The sequence below is a fragment of the Haliotis rubra genome, unplaced genomic scaffold (genome assembly GCF_003918875.1).
Source record: "Haliotis rubra isolate DU_JTF1 unplaced genomic scaffold, ASM391887v1 Scf525, whole genome shotgun sequence".
Taxonomy (NCBI): Eukaryota; Metazoa; Mollusca; class Gastropoda; order Lepetellida; family Haliotidae; genus Haliotis; species Haliotis rubra.
In genome coordinates this window covers 580990-604148 of record NW_025767219.1, presented here as the reverse complement: position 1 = coordinate 604148, position 23159 = coordinate 580990, and the positions used below count along the sequence as shown (strand labels likewise).

At 39.4% G+C, this 23159-nt stretch overlaps 1 protein-coding gene across 1 annotated transcript in view; it reads left to right on the top strand.

The window, feature by feature from the left end:
* Positions 1-14669: 14669 nt before the first annotated feature.
* The window catches only part of LOC124252816 (calcitonin gene-related peptide type 1 receptor-like), a 123352-nt gene continuing 114862 nt past the window's right edge, over positions 14670-23159 (top strand). Inside the window, exon 1 of the mRNA XM_046686494.1 lies at positions 14670-15078. Coding sequence (XP_046542450.1) covers positions 14955-15078 — 124 coding nt within the window. The 5' untranslated portion in view covers positions 14670-14954. The remainder of the gene's footprint in view (positions 15079-23159) is intronic.

Sequence of the window (23159 nt, the reverse complement as noted above, 5' to 3'; positions counted from 1 at the left end):
TACCGTGATAGATGATCCTAATGACTGGAAAGTTGAAGTTCGCCGCAATCCTCATTATTCTGTCCAGGCCAGGAAGACGTGTGGTCCTAAATAGGAGCAGAGATCGGAGTATAATTCTGTATAATAAGTCAGAAAACAATTTGTAACAACCAAATAGTCAGGTATCACAAAACGGTTAGATGGTTTGGAGCAATTCTACTCCAAGAGATGTTTTTGGTTTTCTAAACATCATCCTTGGAAGACATAAAAAGTGTTGTGTTTCTTTTAACTCCGTCGTTGTACTGGCGATTATGCTATAAACAGAGTTTGAAAAGTGAACATCCTTTTAACAGAGTCACACGTATAAGCAAGACACAGATGACAATTGTGTCCAGTGGTTTATTTCCGCAGTGCCTGACACTTGCCACACATAACTACGCACTTGATGAGTTTCGGTCCTCCCCCACACTGAAAAACATGGTATATACAGTGTCTCCTCAGCTGTGCCATCACGAAACAACCTGTCCCTTATAGAAGTATACCAAGCATTAACATGTTCATATAATATTTCTCATCCATTTTGTGACATGATTTAAAAAACATATCATGATCAAAGGCAAATGGTCTTTTGTGGGTTCTTCCCGCCTGCCATGTTGCAGGCAAGTTTGTTTTATCAAATGTGTATCTGTGAACGTACGTTCATGATGCAGGGTTTTTGTAGCATGGATATTGCTTGTGTGCGGTAACGCTTGCTAGCACAACATCATAATTACGAGGAATTTTTCTAAATTAAACTTAAAAGTGAATCAAGAAATCGGTAACCGATTATAATTACACATTCCACAAATTATGGAGAATAAACAAAGCGCCTTTGAGCAGCTGAGCTGGATATCGGGAGAGCTGGATATCGGCGCTATACAAATGTTAGCATAATAATAAAAAAGGGACGTGTTAGGTTTACTATCAAAGAAAGATAGACAATGCAATAGATAAATATAGTGAGAACAGCAAAAATAACGAGCCCTAGACTATGTGCCCGGACTATGTAAAAGAAGCCAGCCCTCTGTATACTGCCATCACAGAAACTTCTCTAACGATGAAGTTTCTAATGTTTATAACCAGGGGAGATAACTGGAATAACAGTCCCTGTTAACAACTAATCATTACTGAAGTCATGGTTTATACATACAAGGACTGCTTAAGTAGCATCATAGCCGACGTTGTCGGGGTACTGACTGTGACGTCTTTTGAACAGTATGTTCACATGAAATATTTCTTGCATGAATTGAACAACGTTAACAAATGAGAGATCCGACAGTACATGAAGTCGGAGTCGATGTAATGCAACATATCGCTGTAATGTACGAATTCACTGCTTCTTTAAAAAAAACCAATCTGCTTGACCTTCGGACTTTATGGTTCTGCTACCACTGGGACATCTGTCAAATAAAACAACAGTTCCGATATCCGATACCACGTGTGATGAATTCCCGGATGTCCGCCTTTGAATGCCACACTTGGAAGGAAATGGCCACAGATTAGACCGATTTCAGATTTCCATAAAACGACGCTAGCGAAGACTTAGGTAAGTCCTTTGATTCAAGATCAAAGGTACCATGAGAATAGATCACATGAATAAAAAGAGACAAAGTCAGGGATTTGTACGCCTGACACAGGTTCCGTTGTACAGAACACCTTACAGCTACGTCCATGGAACATAAAAGAAATTCGCGGTCAGTCCTAATTACGTTCAGTCTGTTTGAACCTCCACAGTCATTTACCATTAGGTGACATGTCCTTTCACTCATATGCAAGGTTTAGGTATCCACCGATTTGGCTGAGCAATGAAAAATGGCATCGAAGAATAGATTTTATACTCTCCTTCATATCCATGTACGTGTGACAATAGAACAGCAACATCATGGGTAAATAAAATGAAAACAAACTTGAATGTTCTGAAATTTAGAACATACATGTCTGAAACTCATTTGAAAGCACAGCAAATGTTAAACGCCTTTCAGTTATGATAACACACATTCTATTCTTCTATTTATAAATGAATATTAGATGATTATTTTCTGACACCGACTTTAAATGTAATATCTGCTAAAATCCGTTAATTTAAACATGTGAATACCTGTACTGTACTTGTACTTTGTACTGCTGATACTACTATTGGAACAGCCATGGGTGGATTTCTGTGACATGAATACATGCGTATTCAAAGTTCGCGCTAATTTCTTTAATTGCACATTTTCAGCCAATCAAGTGACTTAGTCATACCCGCGGTTGAAATTTACTTCCGCCCGCCTTTCGTGGTATTTTTGCCAGATTGCAACTGTCAATAGTTCTATAGGTAAGGGTCATGTTTTACTTTTGGTGTCTTTTAGGTTATTAAAATGTGATACCTCTCGATCTACGCCGACGTAATGTCTCTGAAAATAAGCTTTTAATAAGCAAATCAACCTAGATATATGTGTATTTCTCTACGTATTATTTAGAGATAACGTGTTTCTATTTAGTAACCAATAACGAGATCCTGTGACAGACATTTTACGAGTTTGTTTTGTTGGAAGCTGGGGAATCTGTAGTTGTAACTGTGTCTCTACAAATGTCCGTTTTAACGATTTGATATCGACTTCTCGCTTCACAGGGCTACGGGTTGCCCCAGTGTGTGTCCCAAATACATTCCCGACGTATATCTGCATCGCATTTCACAATCTTTATTCCGGTTCAGTTCCGCACCTCTCTCTAAGTTCCACCGTTTCCATGGCGATGTTTTCCTTGCTTCAATGCGTCTCCATTTGTTGTTGTGCAATCAAAGGGATAAGAAGATAAAAAGGTACTCGTGACCACACATTCCCTGCATTATAATCGCTCACTAAAGTACTGTCGGAAATCGAAAAACATGTTTTTTTACATTTATCTCTACAATTTATGTAGTTAATAGGTGAAAGTGTGAAATATCTGTTAAACTAAGTTCAACCTAACTACAGTCTCAGTGGTGGGGAGATAGGAAACGTCAAAAAATGACTTTACTGGGGAAAGTTTCGTGCAGAAATGAGCAATGCGTTTTTTAAGTCCAACGCGACTTATTTAGAACAGACCGTGGCTTTAGGCAAATTAGTGTGCGATGGTATTGTATTACAAAGGACACTTTTTAATGCCCATTTAGCTTTGTTATAAACGATAGCTGGCGTAAAAAATAATGACTTTAATGCTGAATCTATTAAGGATGCAGCTAGCATGACGTCTCACTGTCACTATAAACACAAACAGGTAAGAGGAGTCCTCTCAACAGCAAAACCAGGATGGGTGACACAGACGGTGGTTGGGGTCGGGCGAGGGGGTAGAGATATCAACTAAGACATGATAATGTATATGGGGAATTAAACTGGGGTAGTAAACGGTAGTAACAATTTACAAATAATATCCGGTCCTGTCGATCTTCGTGTGGTCATGCAACCTATATATTTTGAGACATTTAATACGATGGCTGATTTAAGCTTTTCTATTGGTGTCATACTCTTTTACATATCACAACAGAAACTTTATAAAAGAAAGACACGTGAGATGTTATTCAATAGATGATATATATTCAACGCACATGAAAAACATAAAATATCTTTGAGATGATCTCTTGTGCTTGAAGGCAGCACATGCATTTCACGCCAGGTGAGTCGATGGTCCGTCATGATACCTGGCTGAGCGAGCTAACTGCCATGTATAGTTTGATCTATTGTTTTCATCAGCTATTCGTATTGCCCGATTTTACGAGTAAACATGCCTTTCTGGATATCCTATTACGCGTCCCACTGAACGCAGTTAGGGCGATATTGGTTATTTCGACATATGCTATTTGCAGTTGTGTAAATTTTAAGGATACAGAGTAAAAGCTTAAAGACAGTTTTTTTTCTATTTCCGACAGTACTTTAGTCGTTGTGCATGAGTGGTGGACACGTTTTGGGTTGCATTTGAGAGCATTTGCACGATGCAAATCAACATTTTGCCTTAGCATTCCTGTATTACTTAGCGTAAATTATCAGCTATACTAAAGCTTCAGTTACATCAGATATCTGATACCAAACAATAGGTATATTGTGTCGAGCTGTGATCTGTTTAAGCTGTGGTCATCATTTATCGGTTGTATCAAACCCTTGATAACTCGAATCATTTATGTAGGTTCCTTCAACTTCGACTTATACATTTCTAAGATAGAAAGCATTGAGTTAAAATGAATATTTACACAGTTGTAACATTTTACTTGCGCTTCAAGTGGTTCCGATTCCGCACGCGGACCTACGATTGTGGGTTTGAATCCAAACTTCGTCCTGGCTGCTTGGCTTGGTAGCATCGTACCCGCTTCCAGATAGACGTCTAGTACCTTCATCAGTACCTGTCTATCCTCAACATCAGTCCCTCAGAGATGTGACTGAAACCATTTTGCATAACATCATATTATAGTTCGTTAACGGAAAATGAGAACAAAATCGGACTTACAATGCATGCTTGTCGTAGTCCTATAGGGCAGTCAAAATAAGCTTTCACCGGTCTATTAACAACAAATAATGAATCCACCCTACATAATGTAACTCTCTGTGTTAAATATGCATTTATTCGTCGTAACGAGCACTTACAATTAACAATGCCCTTATGTACATCCCTACAGCATGTATTGCAGCTCTGTATGTAACTCTCTTGAATAAGGGCCGATGGCCTAAAATACAATAAGAGATTGTCATTGTCACTGACTGAAACACTTCAAACAAAACTCACTCATTCACTGGAATAAATCATATTCAAACCATTAGTTTCTCGCCCAACTGTATCTAACTCTATTACCAGACCTTATACCCATACCAACATACGCTCTGTCATTATAACGCATTACCGCCTTCCTTTAGCACGTCAAACATGTGTTAATCATGGCCTAGCGTAACAATATCCAGTTGATTAAATCCAAATGCTTTTCGGCCTAAAATATTAGCAGGGGGGTAAGCAAATGTCATCGTGAGCAAACACTCTCTTGTTCTATTCTGTTGTAACTGACAGGAGTAGTGGACCAAGAAATGTATTTACTCGGGTAAGTAGGCAGAAAACATAGAATTGTATGGGGCTTAAAGACATCGTAATTTCTTAATCTCTTAATGGATGGAAATGTGTAAATATTTGCATAGCAGATTTTGTATTACTGACGCGGGTTTTGAAAGACCTCGAGGGGAAACAAATTTTCTTTGCACGGCGTGATTTTGAGATTATTAATATATGTTTAGGGTGATGGATGATGTTGGTGCTACTTTGTTTAATATTGTAACGTACGTCACGAAGTGTCACCTTAATAACCAGAGTAAATGTCAACAGTATATGCCACTTTTAAAAACAGTTAAGATATGTACATGTAGAGTTAACCCAACTCACGATTGTGAGTGAGTAAAATGGGTTCATCGCCACCCTGAACAATTTTCCAAGTTTATTTGTGCGCTGTTTAACACCTCATTAAGCAATCTCAAGCTATATGGTGTTGGCCTGTAAATAATCGATTCTGGACCAGTCAGTTCATTGATCAACATCATGAGCATCGATCTAGGCAATTGGGATATGATGCCATGTGTCAACCAAGACAGCGAGCCTGACCACCCGATCCCGTTAGTCGCCTCTTACGATAAGTATGGGTTGCTGAAGATCAATTCTAACCCGGGCATTTTCGAGTAATATAATTACGACATGTAAGTTTAATGTGGGAGGTTACCTGCGGTCTTACACGTTCTCCACTTTGGTGAAACCCTGAAAATAGATGCGTGCTGTTCGTATGAATCGGGATTCGAATCCACTAAAATGTAAAACAGATCACTGTCTGCAGTAGTTAGCATTGACATAACCATGTCGCTTTACTTGAATGGACACAAATACCGCTGTGCAAATTTAAAGAGATGCCGTAAACATTAACCTCAGCACCATTTCACAAGTTAAATAAACAAATGCAGCAGCGAGGGCCGTTGTCACCTTCACACACTGACCACAGAGCTAATGGGCTTCTAACAGAAAGCGCTGTCGAGTCGAACTTACTTAGATGTTTTCCCCAAACTGGCTGATTGCCTTGTTGTTTAACGCTGAACACAGCATCTTTATGGTTGCGGTCTGTAAATAATCGAGTCAGGAACCGACAATCCAGTGATCAGTATCACGAGCATCGATCGAGGCAAATGGGATACGATGTGTCCACCAAGTCAGCCAGTTTGACCACTGAATCGTCTCGTACGATAAGCATGGGTTGCTGAAGACAATTCCAGCCTGAATTCTTCACGGATTAATTCCTACAACTATTGCCATTAGCATTACGGAGATACCCGTGAAGATCCGGGTTAGAATATTGATCTTCAGTAACCCATGTTTGTCGTAAGAGGCGACTAACGGGATGGGGTGGTCAGGCACGCTGGCTTGGTTGACACATGTCATCGGTTCCCAATTGCGCAGATCGATGCTCATGCTGTTGATCACTGGATTGTCTGGTCCAGACTCGGTTATTTCCAGACCGCCGCCATATAGCTGGAATATTGCCGGCGGAAAACTGCGGCGGAAAACTAAACTCACTCACTCATTATGGAGATATTCATAAAGGTTCAGTTCTTTGAAGCAAAACCAGGAATTCAATCGTTAGTTGGTATTTTGTCCACTCAACCCAGATACAATTGTTTATACGCCAGTGTAATATAGCTGGGATAATGCTGTTATAAGAAACTACACTCACCAAACATCGGCAACGGTCGTATAACCATTGCCCATCTATCACGGTATTGGGACAACGATCGAGATACAATATAACGCCTTGATGCCAAAGGTCAGTACAGATCACTGTCAGGTTGTACGCTATGGTCAGATTATGCAAGGATTCAAGCCCGCTATGTCTCCCATGATTGACCTATGTAATCTCTGTGTCTATGTGTACTAAACCAGTCCGGCCTTTCATTTAGAAATCAATATGCGCCATCTATTCACAGAACAGAAGGCTGACAGGGTCCCAGTGCAACATTCAAAGCCTATGTAAAAGGATTAAATGGTTGCTCCCATGAAATAAATGATTTATGTTTTATCAAAGTTTCGGACCCAGTCGTGCCTGCTATTGACAAAGGGGTTGGAAGCGATTGATCATTCACGAATACAGCTATTGCTGAGGGTATTCTGTGGCTACAGAGGGATGAGGAGGGATGTTTTTCAACTTTCAGCTGCTTTAACTACGTATACTGTATTTACTATTGCGATCACTCATTTCTCAACTCTCAGATGTGGATATCAATAATACTCTCATGATTTATCATTATAATAAATCATTTCTCAATGGTATCTCTTACTTTAGTTATGATAACTCATGTCTGTACAACTATACTTACAGTTGTATTATTACTTTCAAAACTTTAAAATCTCTGATGTTACCATACCTTTTAAATTTATAATTGTGATAACACTTAAACTTTCACGTGTCGAATGTAACCGTATCGTTTACAGTTATCGTTATGATAACTCGTTTACAACTTTCAGGTCTGCAATGTAACGATACCTTTTGCAATTATCATTATGATAACACTTTTTAAACTTTCAGGTATCGAATGTAACCGTATCGTTTACATTTATCGTTATGATAACTCGTTTGAAAACTTTCAGGTCTACAATGTAACCGTGTCTTACACATGTATCATTATAACACTATTTAAATTCAAGTTTCTAATGTAACCATACCTTTTACATTATTTTATTTTTAATAATAATATCAACTCTTTTTATCAACTTTCAACTGTGTGATTTAGCCATTTATTCTAAATTTATCTTTATAGCGCCTTTCTAAAAATAGCAGAGCCAAGTGAAACAGCCAATCTGTATAAGTTTGGCTAGGTCTGTGCATAGTAAGAGTGACAAAAGTATGTCAACAAAGCTTGAATGACGCCAATTGTCAATAGTCTACAGTGAACAGCGGTGAACATTGACTCTGCTTGCATGTGTGTTTGAAGGTTGCGGTCGGTTGGACATAGGATGCCCTGTGGGAACACCTGACATCATCACCATGTGATAGGAGATAAACATACTGTCTTTGAAAATCAGAGGTATATAATAATAATAATAATAGCTCTAAATTTGATTTAAGAACCGAACGCGTAGCTTGAGGTTTTAAATAAAAAAATTAGAGCTATTATAATTTCGCTATATACCTCTGATTTTCCAACACAGTACGGTTATCTCCATTCTACCATAACCATACGATTTAAGAAAATACATGCTGTGTTGGAAAATCAGAGGTATGTAACGTGATTATATACCTCTGAATGTCTTTGATAAACCAATCACAGTCCAGTATTTACTGAAGTCATGGTATAATGATTCACAAACCTGTGCTTTTACAGTAATTTAGTAGTGTGCTAAGACATTTAATCAAAATTTATTGTATTGTTTTTTTCCTATCACACAATATTTTCAGGGACATACAACGACTTTTCTTAAACTATAATCATCTCCAGGGAAAATGCCCTTGTTGTACCTTATCCTTCAACCTAGTGTCCTTACTGTGTAGTTTAACGCCGTACTTAGCACGAGCCCGGCTATTTGTCGCAAGATAAGCCGTTGATTGGTATCAGAGAGACCGCCGTTGAAGTAGAACCACCCGCAGTCAACCATGACGTTGAGCCACAGCACTCCACCAATTTATCGCCTCTTTCGACCACCCTTGTAGAAGGGATCCCGCATGAAAATGTATTCTTTTCCAAGTGACCTGGTACGCTGACTCGCTGATTTCGATTTGAAATAAATACACGAAACTACGGTTATAACGAACTGAAAGGGACCCCTAAGTTTAGTTCATTATAACCGTAGCTCGTTATATACAATATAAGATAAATGATATGCAATATACAAATGATGGGGGACCAAGAAGGAAAGTTCGTTAGATCCATCTTTTCGTAATAAGCAGGTTCGATATAAGCATAGTTTACTGTATATATAGCAGCATTAAGCATCATGAAGTGTTTGCCAAATATAATTTAGATAGCATATCTTCATCATTGCTGAATCATAGGATGTGTGTTAACGTTTGTGTAATATATCATGTCGCTGAACCCGTGAAGATCCGGGTTAAAATTGATATTCAGTAACCCATGATTGTCGTAAAAGGTGACTAATGGGATCGGGTGGTCAGGTTCACTGACTTGGTTGACACATGTCATCGTATCCCACTCTCGTAGATCGTTGCTCATACTGTTGTAACTCACTCATGTCATCTACGAGTAATACAACTGAATGGAAATATGAATACACAGTGCCATTTAGTAAAGTACAGATTGCAGTAATTCGGGATTCGAACCCACACCCTCAGAGTCAGGCACCTAATTGCCAGCGCACAAAGTCAGCCGCCCACCCCGCTCAGCCATTCACTGTTGTTCTGCATGCACAATATGTTAGTGACTATAGAAAGTCTGAAGCCATATCATGGTTTCTTTCATGTTTTATAACCTCAAGCTTCAACTTGTTTCAACCAAATGTTTCAACTGACATTTGTATTCAACGAAAGCATATCACAAATGTTCAAAACGCTTGAACTATTTTGGTATTTGTACGTATTCGTAGGTAACATAATACATTTGTTCTGACGATCACCCCTTTAGGTCCTCGACGCGGCTGGTCACCTTATCAAGTTGAAGTGAGATTCTACCATGACTTCAGTAAATACTGGATTGTGGTTAATCAAAGTCATTCAGAGGTATATAATCACATCGTATACCTCTGATTTTCCAATACAGTATGTATTTTGTTTAATCTTAATAACACGGCTATGGTAAAATGGAGATAAAATTATAATAGCTCTACATTTTGTATTTAAAACCTACACGTAGGGTTTTTAATTCAAATTTAGAGCAATTATAATTTCGTTATAAACCTAATTTTCCAACACAGTATGTTTATCTCCTTAGTGGACATCTGCACAAGTTAACTTCCTTAATACTAATGTGATATGATGTGAATTTGTGATATGATGTGAATATCATTGTGATCGGGAAATGACAAATAACAGAGTAAATAAATAACTTACAAATAACAGAAATAAATTCTTTTTCAATCCTTCAACTTCTTCACGGTAACTAGAAGAGTTCACTTTTTAGATCATAGGGTCCAATTTATGACACTAGCTTAAATCATTGCGCAATCAACAGTCAACAAACCATGAAATGTTGTTTTAAGACTGTAGGCGAATTGAGATGTAGGCGAAATGAGAACATGCCTCCACAACAGAATATTAAATAACAACCAAACATCTCATTCGGGGAAAAATACACTTAAACATGAAGTGGCGTGCACGATCCATACGAACATGGATATGAAGATTTCCTTGAACAACGAGTATGACGTGAAGTGGATATGAAGATTTCCTTGAACAACGAGGTATGACGTGAAGTGGATATGAAGATTTCCTTGAACAACGAGTTATGACGTGAAGTGGATATGAAGATTTCCTTGAACAACGTGTGATGACGATATGAAGATTTCCTTGAACATATGATTTGGAATGTGAAGAAATTATCCTTGAACAACGATTATGACGTGAAGTGGATATGAATTTCCTTGAACGACTCGTGACGTGAAGTGGATTGAAATTCCTTGAACAACGAGTATGACGTGAAGTGGATATGAAGATTTCCTTGAACAACGAGTATGACGTGAAGTGGATATGAAGATTTCCTTGAACAACGAGTATGACGAAGTGTATGAATGAAGATTTCCTTGAACGATGACGTGAGTGGATATGAAGATTTCCTTGAACAACGAGTATGACGTGAAGTGGATATGAAGATTTCCTTGATTTCCTGAACAACGAGTGACGTGAAGTGGATATGAAGATTTCCTTGAACAACGAGTATGACGTGAAGTGGATATGAAGATTTCCTTGAACAACGAGTATGACGTGAAGTGGATATGAAGATTTCCTTGAACAACGAGTATGACGTGAAGTGGATATGAAGATTTCCTTGAACAACGAGTATGACGTGAAGTGGATATGAAGATTTCCTTGAACAACGAGTATGACGTGAAGTGGATATGAAGATTTCCTTGAACAACGATTTGACGTGACGTGAAGTGGATATGAAAGATTTCCTTGAACAACGAGTATGACGTGAAGTGGATATGAAGATTTCCTTGAACAACGATTATGACGTGAAGTGGATGATGAAGATTTTCCTTGAACAACGAGTATGATTATGGATGTGAAGTGGATATGAAGATTTCCTTGAACAACGATGACGTGGATATGACGATTTCCTTGAACAACGAGTATGAAGTGGATATGAAGATTTCCTTGAACAACGAGTATGACGTGAAGTGGATATGAAGATTTCCTGAACAACGAGTATGACGTGAAGTGGATATGAAGATTTCCTTGAACAACGAGTATGACGTGAAGTGGATATGAAGATTTCCTTGAACAACGAGTATGACGTGAAGTGGATATGAAGATTTCCTTGAACAACGAGTATGACGTGAAGTGGATATGAAGATTTCCTTGAACAACGAGTATGACGTGAAGTGGATATGAAGATTTCCTTGAACAACGAGTATGACGTGAAGTGGATATGAAGATTTCCTTGAACAACGATTATGACGTGAAGTGGATATGAAGATTTCCTTGAACAACGAGTATGACGTGAAGTGGATATGAAGATTTCCTTATGACGTGAAGTGGATATGAACCTTGAACGAGTATGACGTGAAGTGGATATGAAAAGTGGATTGAAGATTTCCTTGAACAACGAGTATGACGTGAAGTGGATATGAAGATTTCCAACAACGAGTATGACGTGAAGTGGATATGAAGATTTCCTTGAACAACGAGTTATGACGTGAAGTGGATATATGAAGATTTCCTTGAACAACGAGTTATGACGTGAAGTGGATATGAAGATTTCCTTGAACAACGAGTATGACGTGAAGTGGATATGAAGATTTCCTTGAACAACGAGTATGACGTGAAGTGGATATGAAGATTTCCTTGAACAACGATATGACGTGAAGTGGATATGAAGAACAACGATTATGACGTGAAGTGGATATGAAGATTTCCTTGAACAACGAGTATGACGTGAAGTGGATATGAAGATTTCCTTGAACAACGAGTATGACGTGAAGTGGATATGAAGATTTCCTTGAACAACGAGTATGACGTGAAGTGGATATGAAGATTTCCTGAACAACGATTATGACGTGAAGTGGATATGAAGATTTCCTTGAACAACGAGTATGATGACGTGAAAGTGGATATGAAGATTTCCTTGAACAACGAGTATGACGTGAAAGTGGATATGAAGATTTCCTTGAACAACGATATGACGTGAAGTGGATATGAAAGATTTCCTGAACAACGAGTGAAAGTGGATATGAAGATTTCCTTGAACAACGATATGAAGATTTCCTTTGAACAACGATGACGTGAAGTGATTTCCTTGAACAACGAGTATGACGTGAAGTGGAATGAAGATGGATATGAAGATTTCCTTGAACTTGAACAACAACGAGTATGACGTGAAGTGGATATGAAGATTTCCTTGAACAACGAGTATGACGTGAAGTGGATATGACGTGAAGTGGATATGAAGATTTCCTTGAACAACGAGTATGACGTGAAGTGGATATGAAGATTTCCTTGAACAACGAGTTTTTCCTTGAACAACGAGTATGACGTGAAGTGGATATGAAAGATTTCCTTGAACAACGAGTATGACGTGAAGTGGATATGAAGATTTCCTTGAACAACGAGTATGACGTGGAAGAAGATTTCCTTGAACAACGAGTATGACGAAGTGGATATGAAGATTTCCTTGAACAACGAGTATGACGTGAAGTGGATATGAAGATTTCCTTGAACAACGAGACGTGAAGTGGATATGAAGATTTCGAACAACGAGTGAAGTGGATATGAAGATTTCCTTGAACAACGAGTATGACGTGAAGTGGATATGAAGATTTCCTTGAACAACGAGTATGACGTGAAGTGGATATGAAGATTTCCTTGAACAACGAGTATGACGTGAAGTGGATATGAAGATTTCCTTGAACAACGAGTATGACGTGAAGTGGATATGAAGATTTCCTTGAACAACGAGTATGACGTGAAGTGGATATGAAGATTTCCTTGAACAACGAGTTATGACGTGAAGTGGATATGAAGATTTCCTTGAACAACGAGTATGAAGATTTGAAGTGATATGAAGATTTCGAACAACGATTATGAAAGTGGATATGAAGATTTCCTCAACGAGTGAAAAGTGGATATGAAGATTTCCTTGAACAACGAGTATGACGTGAAGTGGATATTTAGATTTCCTTGAACAACGAGTGTGACGTGAAGTGGATATGAAGATTTCCTGAACAACGATTATGACGTGAAGTGGAGATGAAGATTTCCTTGAACAACGAGTATGACGTGAAGTGGATATGAAGATTTCCTTGAACAATGAATACGACGTGAAGTATATATGACGATTTTACGGAACAATGATTATGACGACGTCGTGAAGTGGATATTGGGGTTGTCAGGAGATGTTCGAATGTCGGTCAACACTGACAGTATACGTGTCAAACATGTTACCTGCGCTCGTCAAACACAAATCTGGCCACGGATCGATTCATATATTCATATTGATTCAATACGAATATACTCAAGCGAATTAAATCGCGAAAAACGGATGCCAAAAGTAATAGAAGCATGTACATACGGGGCACATCTGTACGTTTCATTATGTCGTAGGAAAACATGCCGCAATATAATAACGTCAGACCTCACATGGACTAATATCACATGTGTTTTGAGCACACACTGTGGTTTCAATTTGAAAATATATTTTATCTTTTCTGTTCAATTTCCAATCTTCAGCGATTAAGTGATACCTTTAACTCCCACATTTCCATATGTCCTCACTTGCGTGTTAATGGCGTTAGAATCTAGACCAAAACGTCGCATACATTGGAATTAAAAAGTTCTATATCCATAGATCTGTCTCCCTTATTCATCACACCAACTTCTAAATGCCACTTACATACGTTATTTCCGTTGATATCAAATTGTAAACAGTAACGGAGACGGGACTGAGACTATATTACGAACCCGAATCCATGAAATAACTTTCAAAATTAATTTATTTCACTTACCGACAGAAAGTATTTTATTAAGCTACATTAAACATCTTTACGACAATACTAGTAATATCAAAGTAACTTAAGAGAGAACTGTGTCAGTAGATTGACCATTAACCGATTCTGTTGACATGGTCACCTCCGAGGGCCAAGGGTCGCTATGGTGGCCTTTTATGATTTATTAGCATTGCTCCATCTGTCGATACGTATTGACCAGATATCAGTCCCGGTGCCGTGAACGGCCAAAGTCTTTACGACTTTCGAGTTGCGAAGGAAGAGAAACTATTTGGTCATCAAGAACGTTCGGCCTGCCCATAGAACCTCCAGCGCTATGGCACTGCATCCAGTCCGGGAATTAAAAGGCAAACAATTGTAGTCTATCCTATGCCAAATCATGGAGAAGGAAGCCTTAAGACCAAGCCACGAGCCGCGAGGTTTTATAGAACGTGTAATTATTATTGAAGAGCTAAAGGATTGCACGTATTGGCTAAATTGAAACGGCAGAGGAAAGCTACGACGATTGACGTTGCCTTCAATGCTCCGAGTCGCGTTTAATGGTTGCGTATCGGCACAACTTTCTGATTGAATTACAAGCTATCCTACTGCCCCAAGCAAACCTTGTCTGTCCAGCGGAAGGCGAATGGAGACGCCTATATAATGCGAACGAGCTACAAGCACAGATGGCTAGTCGTTTGTGAGTGCAACAGATGACTGTACTACAACGCGGAGTTCGCGCGTTCTAAATATCCCTGCCTACTTACAACAGGTGTGTGTGTGTGTGTTTGTGACTACCTGTCATTTGGGAAAGTATGTCTCTGGAAGATGAAGGCGCTGGAAAGCTTAACATCATCAAAGGACACTTTTTACATCCAACTTTGATTGCAAAAACGAACTGCGAATTAGAAGTGTTGTCCAAGTCGGCTCCGAATGATGGTGAGGAAACTTCATTTCATTATATTGATGTCGCGATCGATAGTTTTGTTATTTCTTTCTTTCAGCTTGGTTTGCGAAAAGTTGAATGAAGTTTATAATTTGATTTTACGTTCAGGGAGGTCACGCTGAGAAATACTAATATATATCCACATGTTACAATTATTTCTGTCATCCAATTAGTATCGTTTTAATTTTCCTGTACTTATATTAAACGGGATAGTCAGATATACTTTGCATGATATATAAAATGAAATACTTGTTTGATTTAAAATAACGCTCATGTTTGGCAAGAACAATGTACGGATATATCTATTTGAATTAACATGACGTACTGAATACGTACATGTAGTTTTCGTCATCTCGTACTACGTACTTGACATATGTGCTTGTACATGAACACTATAAACAGGTTAAAGTAATGTACGATAATGCCTATATCTAGCAATACATAAGCCAGTCTTCTTGTCTACATTTAATGGCAAACCCCGTTATTCTGGACATTTTGCTATGTGGACTATGACTGTCAATAACGTCTTTATATTGGGACATTTACTCTTGATATGATATGGATAAATGTGTCGATTAAAAAGGTACTGTATCGCACGTCCGACCTTCAAGAAACTCACACCATAGTCAGAACATTGGATGCAGCTCGTCAGCTTTCTACTTAACCATATAACTACCATCCTAGTAACTGACGTGCATGTGTTGTGCGTGTGAGTGTGTCTCAGGTTTCTTCTACATGGAGGCGATTCTATTTTCGCTGTCTATTCTCTCCATGCCATCTCTCGATAATAATGACCCGTGATGGCCTGGGCTAGAATTGGTCTTCAGCAATCTTTGCTTGTCGTAAGAGACTTAGTTTACAGGTGTATTCGTATCCCAACTACGTAGATCGATGCTCATGATGTTGATCACTTGATTGTCTGGTCCAGATTCGATAATTACAAATTGCTTTCATATTGCTGATTATTGCTGAGTGTGGCGTTAAAAAGTGACACATGCGTGTGCACGTGGGTGTGTGCGTGTGGGTGGATGCATGTGTATGTGTTTATCTCAAGAATCATCTTTTGCAAATAGACAATTCTAGTTATCCCCGTTTATTCTCCACGTGTCCTCTCCCAATATATCCCAAGATGTCATTTCCTCCATAAGCCACTCTCCAATAAATATTGATCCGAAAAACAGGTGTCTGTAAAGGGGAATTTTTCACACAAACTGAACAAAGGGCGATATATTTATTCAAGACAACATGTAACCAGATCTGTATTGGAGAATTCAATCTCATTGAACTACTCGTACGGTTATTCAGAACTTTAATTTAGTTCGTTATAACCGAAGTTCGTTATATTTATTGCGACTAAAATGTACAGTAAGAAGCCGACACCGGAAAGGAAACAACACGTTGTTACATCTGCCACTTCGTTAACGTCGTGTTCGTTGATCGGGGAAGGAAATGGCAGGGGAGTGTTATCCAGGAAAATGACCCAGGTATGCGCGCGTGCATGCGTGCGTATGTGTATTGCCAGTGTGTGTGTGTGTGTGTCTGTGTGTGTGTGTGTAACACTGTGCGTATGTGTATGTATGTATCAGTGAGTGTGTGTGTGTGTGTGAGTGGGCGTGCGTGTATGTAATGATGGATGGGTATTAAGGTTGCGGTAGTGAATGAGTGAGTTTAGTTTTACGCCACACTCAGCAATATTCCAGCTATATGGCGGCGGTCTGGAAATAATCGAGTCTGGACCAGACAATCCAGTGATCAACAGCATGAGCATCGATCTGCGCAATTGACCGATGACGTGTATCAACGAAGTCAGCGAGCCTGACCACCCGATCCCGTTAGTCGCCTCTTACGACAAGCATGGGTTACTGAAGATCAATATTCTAACCCGGACCTTCACGAGTCGCTGCGGTAGAGTTGGTGAAATGACGTGACGGGATGGATGAAAACTCGGTGGCGGGGGATGGGATGGGGAGGGAAAGGATAAAGGGGGAACATCAGATGAAATATGCCATGATACCCATGCAGGACGCATGTAGTCATTGATTAGCGAAAAACGTTAAACGTAAGTTGTTACGTAATACGTAACGAATTTGTAATACCACCCGTGACAAATAGGTACGTATTGAGACTGTAACACACTTTATATCATGGTATGATTTCTAAACCAAATAACTGTACCCGACTGATTCACATTCACCTTCAGGCACACATTCATTTATGGATTTACAACTTTCTTGCAATAGAGTGGACGTTTCCATGTAGATGTTAACACCGTTATCAAGCAAATGTTACTATCTGTATCGACACATCGCATCTATTGCAACTTGCTTGATAACGTCGTTAGAACCTACACCGAAACGTCGCTCTCACAGCAATAAAGAAGCTGTTCATCCATATATTGCCATCCTTCTTTATTGCAATAAAGACGTTGTCAATCCTTAAAACTTGTTCATTGTCACCATACCCTCTTCTAAATGCTACTTAAAGAAGGTTCACATTCACCTATGGACATGCACAGTGGGTTACGGGAATAAATACATATTCAAACAAAGTACCGCTTTAGGACAAGTATGTATGTATATATGTAAACAAACCTTGCCCCTGTGACTATAAAACTGTAAATATAAATATACATTACATGATCATACAGAGCATAACGGATGAATTGAAAATTAATTTACATTTGGTCGGTATAATTGTCTGCTGAAAACTCCAATAGGACAACGAAAATAGAATGTCATGAGTTCAAGCCTATGCGAGGTACGTCTCCAGCCATTGAATTGATTCCTGATTTAATCAGAGCGATATAAATATTTATTGTGAAACTGCAGAGGGTCTGTAAACATCGGATCTTATTGATGTACTGATATCTATTGTATTAGGACAATGGAAAGACACACCGCACCTTGTCAAAGTGACAGACCCATTCAAGCGCACATATGCCGGCACTCTCAATTTACTATATCGGGAATTCTGTATTAGGCTTGTAGGCATGAATCTCATTCAATTAGTTTAATCCCACCTGTGACTCTATATGAATTCTCCACATCTCGACACCATTGCTATTCCGACATTCAGCAAGTCATTTGGAAGTCATTTGTCGTAGCCTGTTGTGCAGAGGGAGTTTTAATGTCAACATATAATTTGTAAATAGGCGTTTTTGCACCGGTTGTGTGGTCTGATTATTTGATAAAGCTTGTCAGGCTTGAGTTGGGACGTGCTAATGGAGACAAACAGCTGGTTTTTCGGGAATCTGCCTATTTGATTGCCGTTGATTAGATCGATATCTTTCATCCGATCGATATTTTTACATCAAACCTGGCATGCTTCGTTGTAAAGATATTTTCACATTGGGCTTTCTGATTAAACATGTTTTATACTTCGTGGGATCTTTCAAAGTTTTATTAAAATGTGGATCGTTAGAAAGTCTGGAGACCTTCCTCTCAGCTTTATTATCTCATTGGGTGTTTAGTAATCGTAGTATTGCATTCATTGATGAACGACATGGGTAAGTAGTTCGCTTGCCACAACAAAGAAACAGTCACAAGGAGCTTTACAAGTTTTGATTATACAAGCAGATGAAGCTCATTTTTGATATTGATTTCTATTGGGCTATTGTCTACATCAGACATATTTCCGTATTTCGCAAGTTTTATAATTATGATGATCATGGCGATGACGACGACGATGATGGTAAACAACGACAAAGACAACACATTATCTTTCAGATGACAAGCATAATAGGTCAACGGAGTTATAGTCATCTGTTTCATAGAAGTGTTCTGTATGTTTAGTACAATGGACCCCCGATGAGCACTGTCGGGGAGCTTGTACATAGCGGCCGGATCTTTCCCGTTTACGTAGTCTTCTTTACAATGAGCGTTCTGCTTTGATGCTCTTTTTGTTAAGGACTACCCGTGCTTGGCCTGCCTGCAGTCTTGGTGAAGAAGCTGGGTTGATCATGTCTCGAGTAACCCGTGCTTGGCCTCCATGCAGTCTTTGTGAAGATATTTGGGATGATCATGTCTCGAGCACCCCGTTCTTGGCCTGTGTGATGTCTTTATGTAGATGCTGAATTGATCATGTCTCGCGTAACCCGTGCTTGGCCTCCATGCAGTCGTTGTGAAGATACTTGGGTTGATCATGTCTCGATCACCCCGTTCTTGGCCTGTGTGATGTCTTTATGTAGATGCTGAGCTGATCATGTCTCGAGTAACCCGTGCTTGGCCTCCATGCAGTCTTTGTGAAGATACTTGGGTTGATCATGTCTCGATCACCCTGTACTAGACCTGTGTGATGTCTTGATGTAGATGCTGGGCTGATCATGTCCAGAGTACCCCGTGCTTGGCCTGCGTGAGAAGCGGCTGAAATGTGGAACGTGTGGTGCTGCAATCTGTCCGTTGTTTCATTGAAACTATGAGCATTGATACTAACTTATTTCTGTTAATCTGGATAAGTACCAAAGTATTCTCAAAGAGCTAACAATACTTCTGTTCAGGGAATGTCATATCGACTAAACCGATGGGTCTTGAGCCCTGATGAAATGTCCAGGAGACTGTCCGCGTTCTTTGACTGTTCTTCCTGTTTTTGTCGCAGTTGTAACATTGCATTTATTAAGCGAGAGAGTGAGTGAGTTTAATTTTACGCCGCACTCAACAATATTCCAGCTATATGGCGGCGGTCTGTAAATAATCGAGTCTGGACCAGACAATCCAGTGATCAACAGCATGGGCATCGATCTGCGCAATGTGTCAACCAAGTCAGCGTGCCTGACCACCCGATCCCGTTAGTCGCCTCTTACGACAAGTATGGGTTACTGAGGATCAATATTCTAACCAGGACCTTCACGGGTATCATTTATTAAGAGACGGAGGGCAAGCCAAAGGGTTATGTGTTCTCTCGTCATGACGACGAAACGCGTCCCAATTGCCACATAGCCTTTGTGTTGTTAGAATAATTGCTGCTAGGCACTCACTCACTCACTCACTCACTCGCATAGGCTTCGGTCTATGCAGTTGGGATACGATGACATGTGTCAACCAAGTCATCGGGTATGACCACCCAATCCCGTTAGTCGCCTCCTACGACAAGAATGGCTTGCTGAAGACCAATTCTAAGCCAGATCTTCATGAGTTTCCAGAAATCAGTCCTTGTGGTTTTCACATTGCTTGTACAAAAAGCTCAACCTTTCTGACTTGACTCCCACAAGACGAGTAATTAGTCATTTTGTCGAACATTCACTGACCTAGGTCTTGATTATCGTCCTTCTGTACAACCACAACTCCTTTTGAAACGTATGCCGTATGATCAAGACACGACGACGTACGTTATTGTCTGGATCCAAGCCGTTTCTGTGGTCCTTTAGAGCAAGATTACACATATCTGCTTGTGTATAATCTATCTTTGTGATCTCAGGGATTGATAACCTATAGCCCCAGGAGAAAAATTAATAAGTCTGACACGGATGTTTGCCCTTTTCTCGTGGCATTATTTGCCATCTCTCTCAATGATTGTCACACAGATAGACCTACGGTTTGACACCCTCACTAATCTGTTGGGAAGTCTCATATTTGCCATCCTGTTAATACTTTAAGCTGATATGCACGAAAATGGCAAATATTGCTGAATATGATATCTCATTGTACCTTTATTTTGAAGCTATTGAATCAGTTGTGATATATGTGAATGTATCTGTGACTGTGAATGTGGAGTAATGCAGATAATGCTTTGATCTAAACTTAAATACAATTTGTACATATACGTGGATAGAGAGAGAATGAGAGTGAGAGAGAGAGAGAGGAGAGAGAATAGAGAGAGGAGAGAGAGGGGAGGGAGGAGGGGAGAGAAGAGAGAGAGAGAGAGAGAGAGAGAGAGAGAGAGAGAGAGAGAGAGAGAGAGAGAGAGAGAGAGAGAGAGAGAAAGAGAGAGAGAGAGAGGGGGGGGAGTCAATGAAATGATTGATGGCAGCGTTAGTAACACAAACCACAAGAAAATAGCAGCACAAAATTGAGCACTGAATGAAAATAAACACAACTAGATCAAGAAGACAACAAACAGACAACGGATGAGTGAAGTAAAGCGTAGAACAGGACAAAACTGCCTAATCAATATTTCCTTGATCAGTTCACCACAGTCAAACCTCTAATTCCATAGCCATTATTATCGCGACCTCCAACTAGTCTCTTAAAGCATGATACAACACGCTGTTCCGTTCTGGCGGCGTTTACCAAATCCACACGCAAAGCTTCTAATCCCACAACAAAAAACGTGATGAATGAAAGCTATTTTGGGCCAGGCAATTATGCTTTTATTTCCTTTGATTTTAACAAGTATACCCGATGATGTAACTGTTATAACAACGGATTCTCCGAAGACATCGACTTTTGGCGAGACGAATTTTTGTACGCGTCAACGAGGTGATTGTTTCCACGTTAGGCTTTCGCTGTTTCATCAATACAGTCAATGCCAGGAAGCAGTTCTGTAATTGTCCATTGCTTCCAAAATAATAACCACAATTCCGGAAACCTTGTCATTATCTTTGCATCCATTATTACATTCTCTGAATAACTCATTTAAGCATTAATGCTATGGCATTTCCGTAGCTAATTGACTGTCTGTTTTTGCTGAGGATTCCCTGATAAACATTTAATGGTTTAACGAGGGAGCAATAACATGAGGTAGATATTTGTAGAGCATTTCCTTGTCGTGTATGTACAACGATGAAATAATTCTAGTATGGATTACATTTTGTGTAAGAAAGAAGGAACTGTTTATGCAATCTGTTCCTTTTGATGAGAACTTGAAGATGCCAGTACGGTTTTAACAGCTTGATGACATCCTTCTTACAAACACCTGTTACATCACTGATTTTCGTGATGTTTTTTTTATCTTAACCATTTCATTTTTTACACCAAATGTAATATGTTTCGTCAGATAATCCAGACTAGTCATTATCTGGAGTTTATTCATGGATGAAAACATGTTCGTGTCCTCCCATATACTGTTCGTGTACTTCATTGTCTGTTTGATTGGCATTTTAGAAGTTGATGAATAATAAGAAAGGTGTGATAGTTAATGGATGGTATCTTCTGTGTTATATTATAATGCGACGTTTCAGTATAGATTCTTAAACCGTTGTCAATCTCTTACTTGACGAGATTGACATCCAGTGCGCGAGGGAAAAAATACCAGCGCCTTGAGCAAGCACTAGTTGCCTGGATATGTGCGCTATATAAATACATTACAACCAGAAATTATTGAGAATTTAAAGATTGTAATTTCTTTTTTTTTTCACTCATTACTCACGTATTCAATGTGAATATTAGCAGAACATAACTCCAGATTCAAAGACAGGTGAAACGTTAGTATTTTGTCAAGTCACCATGGGCAGCAATGCAGGCTTCAATGCGGCGGGGCATGCTACTGATCAAAGAAGTTAGAAAGTCGTGGTCCATGCTGTCCCATTATGGGAACACCTCTTCTTTCATTTCAGCAATATTTGTCAGATTTTTCTTATTGACACTTCCCTTCATAAGTCCCCAAACATTTTCTATTGGATTAAGGTCAGGGCTATAGCTTGGCCAATCTAATAATGTCATATTTTGGGTCCGAAACCAGGCCTGTGAATGCTTTGAACGACGTTTTGGGTCGTTGTCCTGCTGGAAAATAAAAAACTGTCCATAGAACACGTGAGCAGGTGGAAGTAAATGTCCCTCGAGGATATGTGTGTACCGCTCACTGTCCATATTCCCTTCAAATACACAGAGGGGCGTTGCCCCTAACACAGATATGCCACCCCACATGTTACATTTCGGACTGTACTTTGGGCGCTGATACAAAGGTTTTTTCAGTTTGTTTGGTCAAGAATTTCAGTGTATTAGGAAACAGCTACACATAACTTTCATCTGAGAAAATCACACTGTCCCAGTTAAAATTTCTATGCTGTAAGCACCAGTTCAACCTTCGCTCCTTTTGTTTAGGTTTCATGATCGGTGATGGAATTCCTCGACTTTTCTGCCAACTCATTGCATGCAGCTCAGTTCTAATTGTCTCCTTACAGACCTCCTTATATCTAGTT